The following is a 19746-nucleotide window of genomic DNA, read 5'->3' on the forward strand; positions in this document are numbered from 1 at the left end:
CCGTGTGCATCCATCCGGCCTGAGACTGCATCCTGTGGTGGGAGTCAGGGCAGGCAGGTTCTGAGAGGCGCCCTCGGCTCTGGCGCCCCCCAGAGGCCCTCACCAGCACGACCTCTGGGACTCTGATCCACGCGCTCCCTGAGGTGCAGTAGGTGTTATGTTTGGCCATATGGTGTTCGAGTCACGCTTCTTAAGCACGTGTTAGGGAATGAATGACTATCCTTGGCTTTTAGAAAGTGACTACAGAGTGCCTTCCGTCTGACACCGCATTTTGTGCTTGGAGAAGCTAAGGCGTTGAGATGTCAAGTGTCCCACTTTGTAGTGAAAATTCGTGGAGGAGTTAGGACGCAAATCAGCTGGCCTGGATGGCTGCTACTCCAGATGAAGACGGGAAACGCACAGGGTGGGGGGAAAAGGAGAAGTGTCAGGCGCCAGAGCTGGGGCAAAAAAATCAGCCTAGAACATCCTGCTTCACCGCAAAGGAAGAAATGACAGTGTTTTCCTCTCCTGCCTCTAAACTACATTAGAGCATTGTCTACACATTGTTTTGATCATTGTTCACTTCAATAATCTTTTGGTTTAGAGCTCCTTCCTCCTTTCCTGCCGCCCTTTCCCCCTTCCTTTCTCTCTCTCTCCCCCTTGTCTCTTTCTTTCTGGTGTAAATGACAGCAGTGTCTGTGTGACTGTCATTCTCTGAATGGTGAGTAGCAAGGCAAACAAAAGTTCAGTGGCACCCTGGCCTGGGGCCCTGCTGGACCGAAATCAAACTGCGCACTGAGGATATGCAGTAAAATCCCTATGTCCCGTCCAAGCCTTGGATGATGTCTTTTCAACAATTCGAAAATTTTTTTTTAAAGATTTTATTTACTTTTAGAGGAATGGGAAGGGAGGGAGAGAAAGATTGACATGTGAGAGATACATCGACTGGTTGCCTCTCACACGCCCCCAACCAGGAGGGACCTGGCCCACAACTCAGGCATGTGCCCTGACTGGGAATTGAACCAGTGACCCTTTGGTTCGCAGGCCAGCACTCAGTCTACTGAGCCACACCAGCCAGGACAAAAATTACTTTTTTAATAGTAACAGAATGGATACTGTCTCCTCTGACCTAGTGGAGGGTGGTAGCCCTTTAAGCCACAGAAGTAATCACTGTTTATGAATGAGTCACTTGGTGTTGCCAACATCCTGAAATGGCCAAAAACAAGGGCTTTAATGGTCACTTTATTGTCGTCCTGCAAAATACTGAAGACCGAATTCATTTTCTTGAGTCCTTCCCCCAAACACTGGGCCTTCTTAATTTTCAGAAAAGAGATTCCTTAGCTTAGCATTTGGGGAAAATGATGCCACACCTCATCTCTGCCTTAAACTCTGAGTGTCTTTGGGTTTCGGGTGGCCCGATGGCCCCGAGAAGGGCACCTTTCCTTGTTTTATTTTTGACCATCACCTGTCAAAGGACAGAAGTAAAAGAACTTAGTCACACGTGTGACACCCACTGTTTAAGGGACAACGGTCTGTGGAGTGGCAGAGTGGAATTCCTCACAAGCAGCGGAGAGGTTTTTCTGAGGGATCTGGGGCAAGAGCAGGTTTTATAGCGCATTCGAAGTGGCAGCGGGAAGCTGGCCAGGGCTGAGCAGGAGGGATGTCAGGGACTTCCTCATGGGGCCAGCTGGTCCCAATGTCAAGGGAAAGGTAAGGGAGTAAAGCTGAGAGGGGGGCTGCAGTTGGCTAGCTTTCCTGGAGAGCTGATTCCGGTTTAGATTTGTGACGCGGGGCAGGGTCACTAAGGTGCCTTCCAATCTGTGGGTTCTAGTACACAAATTAACTTTATCATGCCTCACAATGCCTCATCAGTCCAGAAACTATTCATTGAGCACTTGCGTACCTACACCAGGTGCACTGATGGACAGTAAGAGTTAAGCAACAGTGAGGAATCCCATGTGCCTGCCCTCCATGACATAGCCAAGTGGCGGCCACCTACAAATGTGTCCCAAACACGATGTGAGAGAAAGCCAACCCCAGTGAGTGGTAAACAGGGCCGGTCAGGGAATCGGAGAGAGGTGCGTGGGTATCTAACCTGAATTTGGCACGGTATTGGGGTGGGGAGGGGGCAGTGTTTTCTGGCAGAGGGCTGAGGGACTAAGACCTGGGACAGGAGGGAGTGTCCCTGATGCGGGGGACACAGCGTGCTGGGGACAAAGGTGCAGAGTGTCTCAGGAAGCCTCACAGAGTCCCCCTCAAACAGAGTCCCCCTCAAACAGAGTCCCCTCCTGCATTTGTGCTTCTGTTGAAATTAAAGTGAGAACAGTTTTAGCCCCTTTGAGTCTGTTTACTCTGATGTTTTCAGTCCCTTTGAATATGTTTACTCCGAGGTCCCCCAAAGTGGTTTCCGGCTAATTATCCCCAGGAGGGGGCTTAATCTTTTGGGCCACCTTCCTCCTGATGGTGCTCACCATGGGGGCTGCTTCAGAGGATGGAAGTAATGGGCAAAATTAAGTACTTAGAGGAGCTGATTGTTTGGGGATTTTCTTCCAAGGTGATAAGTGTTATCTGTAGCATCCAAAAAATACTTTTTTTTCTGATTAAACCTGGTGCAGGGGTTGGAAGGAGGGAGGAAGGACCACTCACTCCCACCACCGCCCTCGGTGACTCCCAAGAGGTGAATCTCTAGGACGCAGGGGCCTCCCCGAGTGTCCGGGGGCAGATGGTCACCTGAGCCAGAGGCAACATGAAAGGAAGGGCCGTCTCCTAAGATTCTGTCCTGAGAACAGCGAATCAAACCGCCATTTCCAATCGAGTGTTTTCTGTGACATCATAGCTCTTTGGATAGAAACTTCAGAAAGAATATAATTTCTCAGGTCAGCCTGTTAGAACGGGGGTTAAAACTAAGTGCTAAGAGAAAATAAAAGTTCCCAACTATAAGTGTGTGTGTGTATAAAGTACAATGTTAGAACATTGAAAAGTGTTACACGTGTTGAGGAATTTGGTGTGGGTAATGGATGGGTTTATGATTTCTACACCAAATCCCATGACGAGGATTATTCCGACAGTTGCCTAAATATTAGCACTTACTCTTTCAGGTTGCACTGTAATGATTTATTTTGGGGTGACTTCTTCCCGCTGGCTCTTCAGTGACATTAAATGTCTGTCATCTGTCTTCCTGTGCCCAGGGCCTAAAGCAGTGGTTAGGGTAGACAGGTTGTCCGTGAATGAAAGTTCATGCACGCATGTCATTCTTACACGTAAGGACATGTGCACACACCCACAACAGAGTAACGCCCAACTTCCTGCTCAACCCGGAAGGAAAACAGTGGCTCTAAGAAGCTCACTGCACCTCAGACATAGGTTTATGTTGCTCTTTTGAACACCCTTGCACTTGAATGTCTTGTAAACATTGCAAGAATGTTTGGTAACCAGCATTCTATAATTTCAAATGTCACTTTGATTGTTTCACTGGCAAGGACTTTCTAAGCATTTATTCTTGGAGGTTTCATATTCAAGAGCTATCTGGCAGTATCTGTCCCCCATGAAGTCCATTACAAATGGGTACTCTATGGGAACCATCAGTGATGGTAGTGATGGAGGTTTGTTGTAAACTAAAGAAAAAGGGGGCTAAGATATGTTCTCAGCACAATATTTATTATCTGCAGACTTCTAGGCACTCTTCTAAGAGTTTGAGATCCATCAATCATCAAAATTTATTTTGTAAAAATGTCCTAACATCCTGGAGTTTATAATCTGTGAGAAAACTGGGAGGGGAGGCAGACCATACAAACAAACCATGACAAATCAGTAAATGATGTACTATGTTAAAAGGTCAGTAGGCCACATGGAAAAAGAGAGGCGGGTGGGTTGTAAATCTAGGTAGGACAGACAGGGCAGGCCCCAGTGAGATCAGGCCATTTGATCGAGGCTCAGTGGAAGTGAGGAAGGTGGCCTTGGAGACGACCGGGGAAATGCCCTCCACACAGACAAAGATGCCACAGAAAGGCTTTAAAGTGTGGGTTCCTGGCCTAGCCCAGCCACGGGTGGAAGGTCAGTGCAGTGGCGTAGATATGTGAAGCATCTTTGTACCCTATGTTTGAAAGTATTTTTAAATAATAAGAAGTGTTACCTTTAAAGGCTCTCAGGAATGGTCAGTCATTGATCCAACATGACATTTACTTAATCCCCATACTTAATGCAGACAAAAATCTGATTACTTTTACAAGCAGCAGTAATCAAAGAGTAGCTTTAGCTTTTAACACAGGGCAGAAAACTTCTTACTGCCGTAGAGATGAACTCCTGACTGTCAAAGACACACAGACTCCATCCCCACCCAGTGAGAAGGAAAAAGGAAAGGAAAGATTAGCTCATCTAAGTATTGATATAAATGCAATCGCCAACTCCAGCTAGATTGTAAAAGATTTTTAACATCCCTACCAGGATACAAAAAAACATGAATGAATATCATTCTTTCCAGAACATAACTCATGTTTTCCTAGGGGGAGCAAAAAAAGAACACCCATAAGCTCCAAACTGTTCCTTATGTGGGTGAGAACCAGCACTGTTATTCATACCTATTCACAGCACTGGGTTCCTCATCCATCTCTGGGATAGAACTGTGAGCTTAAAGATGATCGGCATTTCCCACCACCTGCAGAACATCGTCTGTACTTGTAGCTCATTGGCTGGGTGCTTCCTGCAGAAGTTCCATCTGCTCTACACTTTATCTCCCTACCTGTGACTGACGCCGCTGCTTCCACCTGAGTTGCATCCCTAGCTGGCGTTCGGAAATGGCTCAGACGACCCCAGCCCGCCCTGGCAGCCTCTAATAGGAGCCTCTAGGCTATGAGATACTCATAATACTCACACAGCGTCTATTTGGGGAGGAAAAAAAGGCGACACCAAATTTCTAATAACTTAAATGATGTCAGTGGGATCAGAATTATAGAAGGAACTGTCTAAACAAAATAATCTATAAAATTTACAGTCAGGAAACTTCTCTGGAACACTGATGAAATTTTCAAATAGATCCTCTTACCAATGGCTGAAAAAGGAACTGTGTTATAACCTACCATTATGCTGGGCCTTTCTATTTAGAAGTTTTATCAACCATTTTGTAGACGTGAATGCTTCAAATAACTAGGAATGGTAACTGCTTAAGAAATTATTTTGTGACTTATTCAGTAAAGGGTACATTGCTCATGTAATAGTTCCTAGATGATTCTGTTTGTAAATCAGAGCATCGCATTAGGTTTGTCTGGAATAAGGTAGCTCTAATTTGTTTGTTTCCATATGAAATATTTCTGGTTGGTCTACAACCTGGATTAAGAACTAAGACATCAAATGTAAAATCAAAGCCTATTTGGTCCCTAACCTATTCCCCTGGGCTGCTTCCTGGTTTTAGAGGAAAAACTTTCAGCTTCTCATGGTGGAGTGGAGCCTTACCTAAATATTTTTAAAACTATGACTTAATCTTTTCTCTCTAAATATTTTCAACACCCACTCATGTAACCACGTGGGAGACCTTTCACCCCAAGTCCTAATATTTCAGCTCTATAATCCTATACCTTCATTATTCCACACCCTTAGTTTCTAGTCTCTCCAATTCCCATCTGCTGAATCTTTTCTTCTCCGAGGTATTTGCTCTGACCTATAGGAAGAACAGAATTGCTCTCATCACCCCCTCTTTCTCATGGCTCCTCCCTTTGTAACCTTCCTGAGTCTTTGAAACTGCCATGTCCAGTGGGTCACTTCATGGCTTTCTAAAGCTGTGTTTTATGGACTTTCAATGCGAATTCACAGTGGCCTGGGCATCTCTCAGTTTAACGCATGTTTGTAACTGGAAATTTCAAGCTTCATGTTTTCTTACCACTGGACTCCAAGCTTGGGGAGGACAGGAACTTAGGTTTCCTTCATCCATATGTCCCCAGGAGTTAAGACATCAAGAACTTAATAGATGGTTTGTAAATGTGTGTTATTGGGATTAGAATTTTTCACTTGGGAACATGACTTTCTTTAAATGCCAGTCTTCTTCCCATTGCTATGTGCTCCTACAAGGATGCTGCTGTTTAAGTTTAAAAGAAAAAACAGCTCTTATTATGGTACAGTATTTCACTGGAGATCCTTGCTCCTACCTTCCTCCCAGCTGCTGTTTAATTGTTGGTTGATTAACTCAGGATGACAGCCAGGAAGACTTCTATATCCAAGGAAAGGCCACAGACAGTTGGCCATTGGAATGCAGTGCATGGGAGAAGTTTAAGGACATTCCACGCTGAAGTCACTGGTTTAATTCAGCAGGCCAGGGTTTATGTACAACGTGGACGGTCTTAGATGAAGCATGTATTATAGTTCAGGTCCTGTGGTTTTGGTCTAAGAGCGAGAGACCCAAAGTCATCCCTGAAACATACCTATAACTGCCCTTGGGGCTGCTAAGGAGTTTGTATGTTGGTCATGCCCATCTGGTAAGCTTTAATACACCATTTTAAATCTAGGTAGTTTATAATGTAATACTCTTTTCTTTTTAAAGATTATTTGAGATTTAACAGGACTAAAGGTATAAAGAGCTCTCAGATTGAGAAGCTGGGCATTAGCACTGCAGTGATACTGTTTGGAAAGCAGAAACACTCAAGTGCACACGCAGATGTATAGGACACAGTACATGTTCCCACTGGACTCGGCGCCGATTGGCCTTTTGGTAAAATAGGAGGTCTGTCCGGGAAAAGTCCAGCCATTGGTAATAGAACAAGAATGGTTTGCATACCATCGATGTAACCCGGCAGCCAAGGAGAGTGGACTGGAATGCACACGTGTAAATAATGACAACTTCACTGTACTACTCAGTAGGGGCTGTAGATGCCACTAAATGAGCAGGTATATCACGTGGCTGTCAAATTCAAAATGACTGAGCGAGGAGAACAACGAATCTGCATCCCATTTTGCGTTAGGCTTAAACATTCCTGTACAGAACTGTTTCGATGATTCAGGACAACTGGTGATTGGCAGCTTCATCACGACAGTGCACCCACTCATGCGTCATGTCTCATGCAAAGTTTTTGGTGAAACATCAGATCACCCAGGTGACTCAGCCCCTCTACTGATTTGGTGCCCTGTGACTTGTGGCTTTTCCCAAAATTAAAATCACCTTTCAAAGGGGAGAGATATCAAACCATTGATGAGATTCAGGAGAATACGATAGGGCAACTGATGGCAATTGAGAGACTGTGTGAGGTCCCAAGGTGCCTGCTTTGAAGAGGACAGAGGCATCATTGTCCTGTGTAGAATATTTCTTGTGTCTTATATTTTCTTTAGTAAATGTCTCTTTTTCATAGTACCTGGCTGGATACTTTCTGAACAGGCCTCGTGCACTGTATATAGACCTGCTCTATACTGTAAACTTCAGGTTGTATGTGAATAACATGAAAAAGAGCCAAAGAACAACGTATACACGATTAGAAACTGGTAATATCGTGGGAGGAGTGATTCTTTGCTTTTTCCCCCCCCCCATCATTTTCCAAGCATGCAAGGACTTGAGCTCTCTCGAAGTGAGTTAGTTGACAGTGACAGACAGGATAAGGACACAGAGCCCCTCGCAGAGGTGGCAGAGGGCCTTTCTAATGTGCTCTTGTCAACATAACTAAGCTGGGTCGCCTAGAAGACCCCATTATTGCCAAGGAGAGGGGCGCATGCACAGCATGCTCCATCTGTGTCCCAGGATTGGAAGCACGTTAAGTCAGCCATATTTAAAACAATATACAATGTGACAGTTTTTAAATATGCGATTGCAGAGTGTTGAAACCAGAAAAATAGGGAATAAAATAGGGACTGCCTTAAAGAGACTTGGCCTGGAGGAACAAGGAACTTAGAGCAGAAACCACAAGGAAGTTAAGAAAGAACATAGGGAGTGGAGAAGGCGAACTACAAAACCAATGGGGCTGAACAAGTAGAGAACCACCTGTTCGTTCAAGTGTCTAGGTTAAAATTTTTCCATTACTGAAAACCCAGAAAGCTTAGGGCATGCTCGCGCCACCCGAGTAGCCAGTAGCTAACAGCCACATTTGCTTCTATACAATGCTTGCTCGCTCTCGTCTATAAAAAGACTTAGCTGTAAGCGCTTAGCGTGGCTCTCGTTTGCAGCTCTTATGAGCACCGTGTCTCCGGACACTCTGAGGGTCCGCCCCTGCACAGGTTAAAACTTTGGCCAATAAAATAACATTTCTGAATCCTGAAAGTTTCTGACAATTTGTCTCTCGAGTTGGTGGATGCAACACAGAGGTAGATACCAAGCTCTCCATAACTACAAAGGGCATTTTCATAACACTCTAATCCAAAGAGAGTGTTTGAAATCTGCTGTGTCAATTGCTTCTTTATGACACTGGAAAAGTGGCAGAAACCTTAAATTTGGCATGCACAGTAGTTTCTATTTGCATTACACACATATCTGATAATGCATATTATATAAGCATGCAGTGAATATGGAAATAAGATTCTTAATTTTTCCACTAGAATACTAGAAAAGAAAAACCTACACAACATAACCACCTTCTTTCTTCTAGATGTTGGATACTTGCAAAACTGTTAACATCCATTTGTAACCTAAGGTTTAATGGCTCCAAAGGAATCATTTCAGTGTGTAATATGCAGGCATTAAAAAATAATTTGCAAGATGCATCAGTAGTCATTGTTTTATGCCATCAATTAGAGTTTACGTGTGACTTTTGATAATGCCCTGACACACGCGAAAAATGTTTTCAATGTTTGTGAAGATATGTGTGTAGTTTTCCAAACACTTCCAATGTCGAATTTTATTTGTGCAAAGCACAGTGTGACAGATAAGAAGCTAGAGCTCCAAACCTCCCAGCCAATAGCTGCCCACGTTACTTGAGGTTGCCGCCCACCCACCCTCATTGCATCCCCCACCTCAGTACCTGCCACCTTTTCTTCCTCACTCCCTGCGCCTCCTCCAGTGTCTGAGTGATCCCAGGAATGTTCCAGAATTAGAACACTCGCCTGTGCATTCCCTCTGGCTGGAATCCTTCTCCCCAGTCACATGGCTTGCTGGATAATGACCTTTTTATTTAAATTCGACATTTCTTCTGGGTTTAGAAATGCAATCCACACACACACAGTCTTTTCTTCCTTTTCCTGACTCCATTTTTCTCCTCGCCATGATCACTTGCTAAATCTCTATATTTATGTACATATATATGTACACACACATATAGAACTTCCGTTTTTTGCTTATTATGGTTTGTCCCCCTAGAATGGAAGAATGGAAGCTGCAAAATTGATGAATCTTTTTCTCTCTGGTTTCCCTAGTGCCGAGGTCCCCGTCTGTCATGGCGCAGGGACTCAGTAGGGACTGAGCGAGGAGCCGTGAGACAAACACAGTAGTCCTCGAACAACAAGGGTTTGAACTGCGTGGGTTCGTTTTTCCCTGGAGTTTTTTCAGCAAATACCAGAACTGCGTTTTCTCTTATGTATGATCTGTCATAACACTTGCTTTTCTCTAGCTTACTTTCTTGTTAAGAATCCTGGATAGAATGCATACAACGTATACAATATGTGCTCGTCAAATGTATTGTGTTACCAGTGAGACTTCTGGTCCACAGGAGGCCCACTAGTAGTTAAGTTTGGGGGGGACACAGATTTGTGACTGTGCAGGGGCCGACCCCCGTGCTGTCCACAGGCCACCTCTGTCAGGGGGTGGGCGCTGAAGTGTATGTGGTGAGGGGATGGAAGCAGAGTTGGGGGCCCACAAGTCACTAAGGCCAAAATATTAGAAACTCCTCAATGTTAAGAAATCAGTTCATGTCTTTCCAGTTATTGACAGAGAACATAAACGGATGGCCATTTTGTTTTATTTGCTCAATTACTGTTTCCCTTTATTAACATTATTTTGTATATATTTTTAAAAATTGTATATATTTATTATCCTTTAAAGAAGGGTCAGGTTCGAATGCTATTCCAAGGTGAGGTAAAGAAAGAGAGTTTTGAAATAGTGCTCCAGAGCAAGGCTCCTGGTAAGGATTAAAAAAAAAAAAAAGGAAGTAGCATTTGAGACCTGGAGGATTCTATGCCAAAGGCTGATTGTAACAGAAAAGAGATACAATTAACCTAATTTGAAGAGTGACTCTTTAATTAGGTGGTGGTAAATCTGCAGGCCTGAATGCAAATGACTGTCGGTTTGTTTTCCAAATCGTGTTAGAAAGTAGCAGGATCACGACATCACAGCTTCTCAGCTGTAGCAGAGGAACCAGAGGGAGGCAGTTCTGATCATGCCAGACGTGAAACTGGAAAAGCAACTATCCTGTAGAAAATACGTTAGCACAGGGGGCACCGTGACAGAATTGCTTGTAACTGGTTGTAACTGGAAAGGGTTATAGAGGCAGGTAGGTGGTCACAGATAAAGGGAAAGTGTTGCTCAGAGGAATCTCAGAGGAGGCTTGTCCTGGCAGAGCCAGACTTGAACCAAAGTGATTTTAAGAAGTTTCTATATCAGGTATTTGTATTATGTTTATTTTTTGTTCATTCTATTCAACTAACATTTTTTGAAGGTCTCGTACATGCTAATCACTATACATTCTAATCTAAACACTGTACATACAGCATTGAAATCAGTCCCTGCCTTCTTTCCTTCTAATGTGGGGAGACAGACAGAAAACATGAACTAAACTATGCACTAAGTCAGAGGTCAGTGCTAGGGAGAGAAACAGCGGGACAAGGAGATGGAGAACGGCTGGTGTGTGGGCGGAGCTGGGAGCGAAGGGAAGGTTGATTGGAGCAAAGATGACCAGAAGGAAGGTCTTGAGGATGTCAAGGAAGGACCAAGTATTAAGTCTCCAGGAGGGGCCTGCTTGATGCGTTGGAGGAAGGAGTGCACCAAGGTCAGTGTGGCCGCAAGCGAAGAAGGTAGAAGGAGTTTAGCAGGGAGAGAGGGAGGCGCAACAGGGAGGGGGTCAGAGCTTGGACGGCCTTCATCTACTGTAACCCCCTAGACTTTTACTCTGAGCAAAACCAGGTGCCCCGAGAGGGCTTCAAGCAGAGTATCAGAATCGTGGCCACAGAGCGATGCTTCCAATTCAGACGCGTACAAGACCTCACTTTAGCCACATCAATCTTATACCTGCCTCCCCTTTTCACCCACTGACATTTCCAGGGCCCAGAACGCCGAGATAATTACTCACGGGCCTTATCTCACCTGTGCGGAGCGTTTCCAGGCCCGAGGGCTCAGTGTCTCTTTTCACCGGAAAGGTCAGGTGGAAATGAACGCTGGTGGACGGGATAGGAACACATATCCCGATCAGGGCAAACAGCACACTGAGAGAGCAGCGTTAGCTCCGGAAGGAGCAAAATGCCGGTCTACCCGAGGAGTGATGGGTCCCAGGGTCCGTGGGAACAGGAGCACAGTGGGCTCCCTTCCCACGCCAGGGACGTAGCAAACACTCAGGCCGTGCGTTTACATTTCCAGGGCGTAGCCTGTGTTTGTTTTCCATAAAATAAGATTCCTTTTCTCTCTGTCTCTGTAAGCAGCACTTAGGTGTGAGCCAAGCCTGGCGGTCACTTTAAGAATCACTACCCTTAACTCTCTCCTACAGCAGTGCAGGGAAAAAACACCAGTGGGCGAGTGTTTTAAAAACACCAATTACCTTCTGGCATTGGTGGAAGCATGGGCATGCTAACGGCCCGTTGTGGTGGCTTTTCTCTCCCCACAGAGGACAAAGTGTGGACCATCGTCTCTCACGACCTGCAGATGCAGACCACGGTGCCGGGCCACGGCCCAGAAAGGTACTCGGTGACGCAGCTGGCGTACAGCGCCTCCATGGACCAGATCAGCGCCATCACCAGCAGCGCTGAGTACTGCGAGCAGTACGTCTCCTACTTCTGCAAGATGTCCAGGTTGTTGAACACCCCAGGTAGGCGAGACCGCCGCCGCATGTCTTTTAATTACCATCTCAGCTGGTGCTTGGAAGGGCCCGAGCCGGCCAACAGGAGTGGCTCGTTAGCACAGAGTCCGGTCTGGAGAGCGCGGGCAGCTGTGGAAAAGTGAAATAGGAGTATTGGCTTATTTTCTGGGGAAGGCAGCTAAGGAAGTGTGATTTTTAAAAAATTTTCTGTTGTTTTAAACTTACAGATTTTATACACAGATATGTGTATGTGTGTGAGTGGAGTTGCTTGGGGAAAAGTTTATGAGACTTCTTGGGGACTTTCGAGCCACTGCGTCTGGAATTTCAGACTCTTTGGTTGTACACGTGAAAACACATGCTACAGGCTTACTGCAGGTCAGCACCATGCGGGGCAGCGCTGGCACCGGGAGCCCTCCGTTGGCCGTGGTCATTGGACAGTACCGTGCATCCCACAAACACCCACTTTTAGCCTTGTTTCAGGGTGTGTGTGTGTGTGTGTGTGTGTGTGAATGGTACAGCAAAGAGATATTCTGGAAACATCTCTACCACAAGAGCCGTCTGCTCTGGGCTGCGTGGCAGTGAATTCTCCACGTTGAGAGGAAACTCCGTGGCCCAGTCCGTGGTGCAGTGGGGAAGACAGAACACGCTTGGAGTCAGAGAAAAAGCCAATCGGCCTCCCCCCCCAGTGGTGGGACTTCAGGGGGGTTCACTGAACTCACGCCTCACTGTTCAGCATCTTCTCAGTCACCTAGGAATCAGAATGCCTCTTTCAGGGTGATTATGAGAATTCAAACAGGTGATATACCAAGCGCTTACTGCAGGGCTCGGTGCACAAAAGAACTTAATAAATAGCACATAGTATATTGATTATTCTTTTCTCATATTAAGCGACTTTGGAAGTGGCATTATGTCAGAGACCAGTGGACTGTTTGATGGTCAAAATCACATTGTATGGGAGCTGGTGTTGTAGGTTACAGTGAAGAGTTATAAGCCACACAGTTCACAATATAATGAAGACTTGAGTGTTGTTTGTGCACAAAGCCTTGCGCTAACATTACAGACGCGTGTAACCTATGGGCTTCGAGAAAGGAGACTCTGTAAACTAAAAATGATCTGTTCAGGCAATTAGAGATGCTGCCGTTTGGAGAAAGAGGCAGTTGCGGCTGGGAGGCGGAAGTGATGCTTTGCTAAAGAGGCAGAAAGGCTCAAGGTGGGAGAAAGAGGGAAAGTCAAAGTCTAGAAGGCAGAACACATGGTCCCTTCAGGCCTCGGTGGGACGCCATTCAGCAAAAGCGGAGTTTGTGTCGAAGTGCAGTAGCAAAAGTGGGGGGGACAGAGCAACATTGGAGGACGGTGAATGCTCTGCTGCAGAGCTGGGGGCTTCCTCCTTTAACGGGCCTTAGAATAACCCGGGGAGATGAATAAAACAAACCACTGGATCTCACAACGCGAGTTTCTCCAATTCCATAGATTGGAGCGGTGACATGTGGATTTGCATTTGTCATGTGTGCTGGGGAATGAACTGTGTGCCCCCAAATTCATACACTGAGGCCCTAACTCTCAGTGTGCCTGTATTAGTGATGGGGCTTTTAGGAGATACGGAAGCATGAGGTCATGAGTCTGGGCTCCTAATTAGATTGGATCAGTGGTCTTATAGAAAGGGGACGAGCGAGTTTTCTCTCTGTCCACCATGTGCGGACACAATGAGAAGGCCAAGGAGAGAGCTCACATTAGAAACCAAACTGGCCAGCCCCTTGATCTTGGACTTGCAGCCCCCAGATCTGTTAGAAAATAAGTGACTGTTATTTAAGCCAGAGCCTGCAGTGTTTTGTCTCGGCAGCACGAGCTGACTGATACACTGAGTTCCCAAGTGATGCTGATGTTGCCACAGTAGCAACTGCGTTTGGAGAAGCACAGCTGTGGGCAATGGAGAACTTTTCGGGTCCCTACAGCCCGACTGTCTTTCCAGTCACCTTCACGTACCAAAGAAGCTTTGACTGGTTCCTGTTTCCAACACTCAGAAAAGTCAGCCAAGGGCTATAAAAATCCAGGGCACTTGGCAGAATGAATGAATCTCATCAGCCTGTCTGCACTCAGCTTCGTGAGTGAGGGCTCTTGATGGAGGTTCATTCGAAGATTTCTGTCAATTCGTCTCCACCTCTGGGGGTGGGGAGGAAGATAAGGGGAAATTGCTGACCAGAAAAATAGCTCGATACCATCTGCTTTATTTTCTCCCATTCTTCCGTTAAACTCCAAAGTCAGCCTCCACTTTTTTCGTTTTGGCCTGGAGGTTAAAAAGCACAATGCAACTTTCAAAGGGGTTTAACATGCAGTCAGGCACCTGGAGAGGGAGGTTAAGGCAAGAAAAGCAATTTGCTTTTAGCGCTTAAAGTTCATTCCTCTCTTCCCTCAGGGACCCTCCGTCACTGCCCCCAGCCACCAAGCCTCATACACTGTCACCTCCCTTTCAAAACCTTCAAAACCTGGGAGACCCACACCTCAGAAGAGCAGGGCAAATTTCTTTCTAAACAATGCTTCCCATACATTTCTAATAACAAGCTAAACACAACTTAAGCTTCAAGATAACTTTTCAGGGCAAGAACTACTGTATTGAAATTAAGAGTGAATTGTTCATCTGCGCCATAAACACTATCTGTAGGGGACCGGTTTGTCTTGGCCTGGCCAATGTGACTCAGCTCTGTACAGAAAACCTACAGATGTGAAGTGGTGGGCAGGAGCCAGACCTTCAAACCGAGTTTTCCCGTAGGAATCAGGCCTAGAAAATGCATACAGACTGTTATGGCTTGCTCTTGCTAACACTCCATCACCCTGGTCTAAAGCAACAAATGTGTATTGTCTATCTTCAAGGTAACTTCCAAAGCCTGTATGAGTTCTCCCAAGGACAGAGCTAATGAGCTCATCATCATTCCCCTTTGCATGTTATTTTTATTTCCTTGATTGTACCTAAAATGTAGACAATAATATTCTGTGTGATAGATAATAAATCCTTCTCTGATGTAAGACCCCAGGAAAACAATAAAAGTCTGTCTAGGCAAGGGTCGGGGCACTCCCCTCTTGAGGGAGTGGCCGAGGCACCATAGGCACTCTCCCCTTGAGACAGTAGTCGTGCCTGTTCCCTTTTTCCACACAGGGGTGTTGTCGCCTCTGCATTGATTCTTGTCGTAAACCACAACAGGTGGACTTTGCTGGACAGAGTCTGCGACAGCTATTTGCTCCGTGTTCCCAGACATTCAGATACATGTCTCTAAATAGTTGTAGATTACTGTTATCCTTAATAAATTTACCTCGACAATCAGTTTATCATATGCTTCTTGCCTTTTTTGGACATGTGCTATGTATCAAATTTTCACTCACATGGCATCAGTACTTAATAAATATTGAGTGATTGGAATGAAGTGACAAATATATAGTTTTAGTAGGACCTCAGCAAACCTTCTTCAGGTGGTGGCTTTTACACAAGCGTGGGCACGACGTGAGTGTTCTTTGGGTGGCTCGTCAAATGCTTCTTGCCAGAACTCTGATTGGAGAGAACTTAGTTGGGGCCCCGGAAAGTCTGCTTTCGACGACCATCCCTGGGTAATTCCCCGAGCACATTGACAAACATTGTCTCCCATTCTGGCCTCGAAGGTTTCTCTCCCTTAGATTATCAGGAGTCAGTCCTCCATGCAGGGGAAGATTAAAGGGAATGTTAGGACTTATCTAACCAATTGAAATGAAATGGCTTATGTAATTATCTGTTCCTTCAGCTAGCATAAATTGGCATAGTAGTATTTTTTAAATCTTTTGACATTGACCAATCTCTAAATAATGTCATGAGAATTTCAGCCTGTCATTCTGGGTCATTTTTCACACTCCAGATTTTTCTGTCCCGGGCTAACTGATCTGAAGAACAACTGAGGTGAGGAAAAGTGCTGATTGGTATAACGGGTTTTCCTGTGTTACTGTATTCTGTCTATGTCCAAATAAGAAAGAACACAATTTAATTTAAAAAAATCTATTTGCTGTTTTAGGAAGCTGATGTTGTAATTGGTTTTTTTCTCTTTCCCCTTCTTGGTAACGTTGAATTTTAAATATCCATTTACTCATTCTTAACTAAGACTGAATTATATTGGAACTTCTGTAGGAGTACTTGTGACATCTGTTTGAATACAAAGTATATTCATTATAGTCATGGCAATTAAAACAAATATCAAATGAGTTTGTAATAGCCGTGCACTTAAAATGTTATTCTTTTTTTTTTTAAGAGTCTTACCCAAAGATTTCATTTGGGACTCTGTAGCTTCTAATGATAATTATGATAAAGAGTTGATTCTATACACATATGGACCTCATTTTTATTTTGATAGATGTTTGGTTGTACCATATCATTAATAAATGTAGAATTACTCATTATTGGTTTCTAACAATTTTTACCAAGGGTAGTAACATATGACTTATAATGTTATCTCTTTTTTTTATTACTACAAAGTTTAAAACTGGAATCTATTTTTAAGGTAATGATTTTGCCATTCTTTATGGCCATCTCTATTCTTGCAATGTGGTTATTAATTCATTTTTCCTTAATCAACTTTATAAAATACATAGAAGCAATTCAAAGTTATTTTATTTCATAGAAGAACCTGTTTGGAATGAGGCATACCAATTTGGGCATGAAGAGATTATTTCTACCCAGAGAAAACCATTAATGGCTATCTAACCACCCCCCAAATGTAGCATGTTATATTTATATCCCCAGAACTGCAAATGTAATAATACCTGAACTGATGAATGGCAGGAATCCTTAAATGATAAAATCTGCTCCCGAAATAAATACCCAAGAATTTCAATTTGATAAATTAGACACCAAGAGAAAGTTTCATTAGATCCCACTTGGGCGGAGTCTCAGTCAGTAATCCTAATGCTTTTAGATGGCCAAAATATTTCTCTGTATCTCCGCAGGACCTACAGCCTGCTCTTAAAATGCTTCTGTGTATATCTTCAGAGTCAGTAGTCGTGTATTTATTTTACAAATCATTACTGCTTAAGAGTTTTCTGCTGAAGTACTTATTCCCCACATATATAAAGATTTATTTAATTGTGGCAGCATAATGTTTATAGTTTCTGTTTTCTGATGATACCATTATTTTTATTCTTTTTCAGGGGTTCATTTCTTTTAATTTCTCATTGTAGTCTAGTTCTCACAAGTCATAGTTTTATTGCTTCTTTTGTTAAAAGAAGCACTATAAATTATCCATCCTTTGGGGTAGTTTACTATTAGATTTTTGTATCTATTGAAAAAGAGTTCTGTTCACAGTGTTTGCCTGTAAAGTAAGCTGTGTAAAATTCAATATACTTTCATGATGCTAAACTTTGATTTAGAGGTATCCAAAAGACAAGAAAACACGACTCTGGCATTATAATTTATAACCCATTTGTTAGAAAAAATATCTAAACTTTGGTAAAGTGAATTATCCAAGTTTGTGCTGTGCATGATAAGAAACCATGGTATTTAACTTTGGAAATAGAATAGACAAAAACATAGCCTGAATGCAACTAAAGATTAGCATTTTCAATAAATGAAATTTATGGTGACTAGTATACAAACCCAAAGATTAATCATTTGTCTAATTCATTATTGTGTTAAATAATTGTACTAAAGTTGGAGGGTATAGTTAAATGGAATAAACAAGGAAGATAGTAAGAACTAAAAGGTGAAATTAGAAAATTAAATCTAGTATTACTTTACACCTAGACAACTAGAATTTCCATGGAAAATACTGTCATTCGAAGGGACAGAGTGGTCACAGGGAGAATAGTTAAAGGCTCTTTTACATTATGGGTTGGAGGTGATGAAAGAATTAACTGGAGTAATGGATGAGATACTCAATCAACCTGTAAATATGTATTGTTTCTTGTGTATCAGAAATTGTGATGTGTAAGCGGAGATATGAAGGATTTATATGAGTTAACTAAACGGAAAGAGGAGTTGGAGAAGTTCTAGGTGAGACATGCCAGAAAGAGCAGTGATTCTAGGCTGGAGGTCAGGGAACACAGCACTTGGAAGGGAATAGAGAGGTCAAAACGGCTGGAATAGAGAGTGTGAGGGAGACAGAGAGTGGAAAGGAGATGGAGAAGATCAACCCCGGTCTCTGAGTGAGGTTAAGGATTCCATGTAATCTCAGGGGAAGGGCAGAGGGATGACTCTGAGTGCGGGGGATTCTGGCTGTTGATACAGAGACTAGGATGGAGGAAAGAAGGAGCTGGTGTGAAGCGACCATCGACACAATGTCTGTCTCAGTGCAGGTGAGACTAGATGGCAGGAAGGTTCCCTGGGAGGACAGAGTCCTGTTTTGAAGTTCAGGTAGCAGAATCAACAGGACTCATGATGGTTCATGCGTGGAGTGACTTCAGGGAAGGGGAAAATGCGACCTTCCCGTGCACCCAGGAGTGAAAATGGAGTGGGCGATGGTGAACAGTGGTAATGCATCCATGACTCAGAGAGTTCACGGGAGGAGCAAGACAAGAACACAGAAGGGAAGAAAACATGGATATGAGCAAGCAATTGAAGGAGTCCTGGCTGGTGTGGCTCAGTTGGTCCGTATGTCAACCTATACACATCATTCAAAGGTTCAATCCCTGGTCAGGGCATATAACATGGTTGTGGGTTTGATACCAGGAGGAACATGTATGGGAGGCAACCGATTGATGTTTCTTTCTCTGCTTCCCCCTTCTCTCTCAAAAAAAACACACACACACACACACACACACACACACACAAATATTTTAAGTGATTGAAGGAGTAGATATAGCCAACTACAGGGACTTAAAAGCAGTGATCAGAGCAGTAGGAAGGGAGTCAAATTAGGAGAGTCTTACAGTGGGGAAGCTAAGGGAAATAAGTGTTTAACAATAAGCAAACAAGTAAAACACACACACACACACACACACTCATACACACACACACAGAACCAAGGTGTCATCAGCGGTGAGAAAGTGCAGACAGGAAGCCAGTGCCTGGCTTTGGCCTCCGGAGGGCACTGGTGGGGTCTGGTGGGCGGAGCCACCGAGGAACCAATGGGAAAGGGAGACAGTGAAGGTTTTCAAACAGTCGGATGCTAACAGGCAGGCTGGATACAGAATCGCTGGGCAGTCGGAAGGCAGAGCCAAAGCAAGGGTTTGGGATTGTGGGTATTTTTAAGGTTTGTAAGTGGAGGACGCAGCGGAGAGGATGAGGTTAAAGATATAAGACAGAACTGGAATAGAAAAGGCCTCAGGAGAGAGGAGAGTATGGAATTTGCCTTGGGGTGGGGGGGGGGGTAAAAAGAAAAAACTAAACCTTGCTCTTTTGAGAAGGGAGATAAAGGGCACAGATTTTCATTAAATTCTATTGACCAATACCATTCTTGACATTTTATCTCATTTAACTCTCAAAGTTATGCAAAGTAGATTTTATTATCTCCATTTTGCAAGATAGAGCTCTGAGAGGGGAATCACTTCCCTGAAGGTCATCATGGCCCCGAGAGGGAAAGCTGGGTGCAAACGTACACCCGTGTGTGACCACGAATCTTTCTGAGAAGCCGCGCGTGCAGGCCAGCAGAGGGAGGCCCTGCTAACCCTGGGCCCGAAGGGTCTGTGCCCACCCATCTCTTCAACCGCCAGGGAAGAACATTTTCCCTCTGGTCATTCCTTTTTTTTTTTTTTCTATCATTAGACATGCTCTTAGCCAAGTGACCTTTGGGCAAGTCGGAAGAATAAATTAAGCTACAGCTAAAATGTATTGAGGATAGCTTGACTTCTCCTATACCGGCACTGCGCTTCGTACTGACAACTTTTGGGGCATTTGGGGGAGTCTTTGAAAAAC

General features: G+C 44.2%; 1 protein-coding gene across 1 annotated transcript in view; it reads left to right on the forward strand.

The window, feature by feature from the left end:
* Positions 1-19746, forward strand: part of CNTNAP2 (contactin associated protein 2) — a 1645556-nt gene that overhangs the window by 1123302 nt on the left and 502508 nt on the right. Inside the window, exon 13 of the mRNA XM_053671916.1 lies at positions 11694-11894. Coding sequence (XP_053527891.1) covers positions 11694-11894 — 201 coding nt within the window. The remainder of the gene's footprint in view (positions 1-11693; positions 11895-19746) is intronic.

The sequence above is a fragment of the Artibeus jamaicensis genome, unplaced genomic scaffold (assembly GCF_021234435.1).
Source record: "Artibeus jamaicensis isolate MK-2021 breed Jamaican fruit bat unplaced genomic scaffold, CSHL_Jam_final contig_718, whole genome shotgun sequence".
Taxonomy (NCBI): Eukaryota; Metazoa; Chordata; class Mammalia; order Chiroptera; family Phyllostomidae; genus Artibeus; species Artibeus jamaicensis.